Genomic DNA, 4237 nt, shown 5'->3' on the forward strand with positions numbered 1-4237 from the left:
ATAGAACTTGTTGATTGTGATTTTGAAGGAGCTATTATCATTTTGTTTTGGCTATGATGTTGGTTGAACTCTCCATTGAAAACTATTTCGAAGAATGGGAAGGTGCTCGAATGAAGAAGAAGGCGAGATAAGGGCTGTGTATATAGTGAGGCATGAGAGGAGAGAGTGTGTTTTTTATAATTATAAAAAGTATTGGGAATGGTACAGTTCCATAACTATTTCATACCCAATGTCCAAGGAACCAATAGGAAATCTATTGCATGTGATCTTTTTTTTTAAAAAACATTTTTCCTATATTTAGGGAAGATTAGAAGTTATAGGATATCTGTTGTACGTGATTTTACAATAGCATTCAGAAAACCACTACTATATGTGGCTTACAACAACAATTATACAACTATCGATACAAGTTATTTGTTTCTGTGTTTTAACAAACTATTGTTTCTGTGTTTTTGTGTTTTATCTTCTTTGACTTCCCACGAATCGTGTGACTCTCTCCTCAGTTCTCCCTTCACATCTATTCATGTGTCCCAGGATGCTGCTCAGGAGGTTTCAAACCCGGTGGTTCTTCCGATTTTCATTGCTGTTCATGCGGAGCAGCCTTCAGAAGGAGTGGGTGATCAATTAGCGAATGGGCTAGGTGCTGCTCAGCTTACCTTTACTGCTGGTTTAATTACTAGCGGTTCTGAACCTTCTCCCTCCCTGAGTGCTTGTAAGAGATCAACTCGACGGAAAGGTGGAGTTTCCTTCTCATCTCATTCTGTTGTGGGAAAACGGAAATCAAGGTCTAGAAGTTTCATGACCACCCCTAAGCCCGTGTTAAAGAAAACTAAGGCAATGGCGGAGGCTGGTGTATAGCCCCGCCTGCCACAATGATTCTGTTAAGCTGGAACTGCCGAGGGCTTGGGAACCTTCGGACAATTAGTTCTTTTCACCAATTGGTGAAGGAGAAGAAGCCCAATCTGGTGTTTCTAATGGAAACTTGTTGCTCGAAGAAGCATGTGGAATCATTACGGGTTCAACTTGGGTATGTTGGAGTTTTTGTGGTTGATCCGGTTGGCCGTAGTGGGGGACTTGCATTGTTCTGGAAGGACTCTTTGAAGGTTGAGATTTTTAATTATTCTCGGCATCATATCAATGCAATCGTGCAGGAAGGGGAGGATGATTTTAGGTGGAAATTAACTGGTTTTTATGGCAGCCCGATACTGCTCGTCGGGAAGAATCTTGGACCCTTCTACGACATCTTAAATCTATCCAACCTACTCATTGGCTGTGTGTGGGGGATTTCAATGAGATTTTGGAACAACAAGAGAAGGATGGTGTAGCTCTTAGACGGGAATCTCTTATGGAGCATTTTCGGGATGCTCTTGTTTTTTGTGATTTAAGTGATTTGGGTTTTGTCGGACCTCGTTTTATGTGGTGTAATAATCGCTCTGATGATTTATGGACAAGAGAACGGTTAGACCGCGCAGTGGCAAACCGGGAATGGCGTTCTCGATTTCTACAAGTTTCTGTCCATATTCTGGCAGCGGTGTCATCTGATCATCATCCTCTTTTGGTTGATTTTCAGGAAGAGAAGGACGTGTGTAGGTCTTATCGGAGGGGTTTTAAGTTTAAGGAGGGGTGGAAAAACGATGCTGCTTTTCTGGATGTTGTTCGGTCTGCATGGGAGGGTGAAGAGGACAGGGGGATGCCTAAGCTGACTGTTCTGGAAAAATTATCATCATGTCAACGGTCTTTATCTCGGTGGAGTAAGTTAAAGTTTGGAAATGTTGATGAGGAGCTCAAGACGATGACCCGGCAATTGTTGGAGCTACAACATCATAATAATCCAGCTCTGACTGATTCTATAAGGCAGCTTAAAGGTAAGATTGAAGCTCTGTTGGAGAGGGAAGATGTGAAATGGAAGCAACGAGCGAAGAGGTCTTGGTATCAGCAAGGTGACCGTAATACAAGATACTTCCATTCTTGGGCCAACCAGCAGAGGAAGAAAAACACTATTCGGACTATTATTGATGCCAATGGGAGGTTTTGGAGAAGAAAACAGGAGGTTAGTAGAGTGTTTTTAGATTATTATACACATATATTTACTTCTCAATTTCCTGTGGAGGTTGATCGTTGTTTGGAGAATGTGGAATGCCGGGTCAGTGCTGATATGAATACTCGGCTGGTGAGACCATTTGTGGTAGCGGAAGTAGAACAGACGCTTTCGCAAATCCAAGCACTCAAATCCCCGGGACCTGACGGTTTTTTCGCTGGCTTTTTTCAAAATTCTTGGGGGATTGTGGGCAATGATGTGTCTAGCGTAGTGTTGGGTGTTCTTAATGGAGGAGTCTTTGATAAGAGTATTAATGCAACCAAAATTTGTCTCATTCCAAAGGTATCTTCCCCTTCCAAAGTTACGGATTATCGACCGATCAGTTTATGTAATGTGCATTATAAGCTTATTTCAAAAGTTTTAGCTAATCGGTTTAAGGAGGTGCTACCCACTATTATTTCCCCAGAACAAAGTGCCTTTATTCCGGGAAGATTAATCACTGATAACATTATGGTACCTTTCGAAACCTTGCATACTATGGATACAAGGCTAAAGGGGAAGGAAGGTTTTATGGCTTTGAAGTTAGATATGAGTAAGGCTCGAATGGGATTTTCCTGAGGCGATTCTAAGGAGGCTTGGGTTTGTGGAGCAATTTATCCATTTACTGATACAGTGTGTGCGTTCGGTGTCCTATTCTATCCTTATTAATGGCCAACCTCATGGTCATATTATTCCATCACGTGGTATTCGACAAGGGGATCCTCTTTCTCTTTTCTTTTTTATCATTTGTGCAGAAGCTCTGAGTTCTTTGTTGCAGCAGGTTGGAAGGGTTGGAGGGCTAACTGGAGTTCCCATTTCCAGAGGGATTATCCGTATTTCGCATCTTCTATTTGGGAATGATAGTCTTGTTTTTTGTAGGGCGAATCTAAGGAATGGGGGAAAATCCATGAGATACTTTCTTTGTATGAGCATGCTTCGGGCCAGCAAGTTAATCAAGGGAAACTGCGGTTTTCTTCAGTCGTAATACTTGTAGGGAAGATCGTACCACCATTCTTCAGGGATCGGGAGTTTGTCCTATGCAGCAATATGAAAGTTATCCAGGGCTCCCAGCTCTAATTGGGAGGTCTCGTGTCTCTACCTTTAATGCTCTAAAGGGTCGAATATGGAAGCGTATACATGGTTGGCAGGAGAAATTTCTAACACACGCTGGGAAGGAGATTTTGATCAAGGCCGTTATCCAAGCCCTACCGACTTACACTATGAGTGTTTTTTGTCTCCCGAAGACTATTACTAAAGACATCAACACGATGATGAGTCGGTTTTGGTGGGGACATAAAGATAGTTCACATAAAATGGCATGGATGGCTTGGAAGGGGATGGGTAGAAGTAAGAAGATGGGAGGGTTGGGTTTTCGTGAGCTTGATAGTTTCAATGTTGCTCTTTTGGCAAAACAAGGTTGGAGAATTATCAACTTTCCAGATTCTCTAGTTGCACGAGTGTATCAAGCCAAATACTTTGTAGGAGGTTCTTTTTTGGGTTCTACTCTTGGGCGGAATCCGTCTTTTATATGGCGGAGTATATGGAATGCAAAGTCTCTTATTCAAGATGGTATGATGTGGCGAATTGGGGATGGGAAAAATGTTCGTATATGGAACGACAAATGGGTTCCTGCTACTCCTTCGCATACCATTCTTTCTCCTATTAATGGTTTGAATGCAGATGCTACGGTTAATGAGATTATTAATCAGGGAGTAAATTGGTGAAACATACCTTTGATAGAGCAGCTATTTCCTCCAGAAACGGCCATGCAAATATGTAGTATTCCTATTTCCCCGCGCTCAATGCTGGATTCACGAATTTGGGGTGGCATGCAAAGTGGAAAATTTTCGGTACGAAGTGCATATCACATGGAACTAGAAAGACGAGCTTTAGCCCAAGCTTCTAGTTCGGTACCACCATCGAAGAGTCCTGTTTGGCAACTTATTTGGTCCCTTGATGTTCCTCGAGTTGTGCATTTGTTCCTCTGGCGAGCGTGTAGCAATATTTTACCTACTAAGGCAAAGTTGTTTCTACGGAATATTGTTGCTGACCCCCTATGTCCAATGTGTGGGAAGGAGGAGGATTCAGGGCATGTTTTATGGAGTTGTGATGCAGCGAAGGCTATCTGGGCGGTTTGTCCTAGGCGAATAGGCAAGAGTA

At 42.5% G+C, this 4237-nt stretch overlaps 1 protein-coding gene across 1 annotated transcript; it reads left to right on the plus strand.

Annotated features, from left to right (window-relative positions):
* The first annotated feature begins 3114 nt into the window (after window positions 1-3114).
* On the plus strand, window positions 3115-3801 carry LOC133863126 (uncharacterized mitochondrial protein AtMg00310-like). The gene has a single exon (XM_062299116.1). It carries the CDS (start codon window positions 3115-3117, stop codon window positions 3799-3801), a length of 687 nt encoding a protein of 228 aa, XP_062155100.1.
* The last annotated feature ends 436 nt before the right edge of the window (window positions 3802-4237 follow it).

The sequence above is a fragment of the Alnus glutinosa genome, chromosome 3 (genome assembly GCF_958979055.1).
Source record: "Alnus glutinosa chromosome 3, dhAlnGlut1.1, whole genome shotgun sequence".
Taxonomy (NCBI): Eukaryota; Viridiplantae; Streptophyta; class Magnoliopsida; order Fagales; family Betulaceae; genus Alnus; species Alnus glutinosa.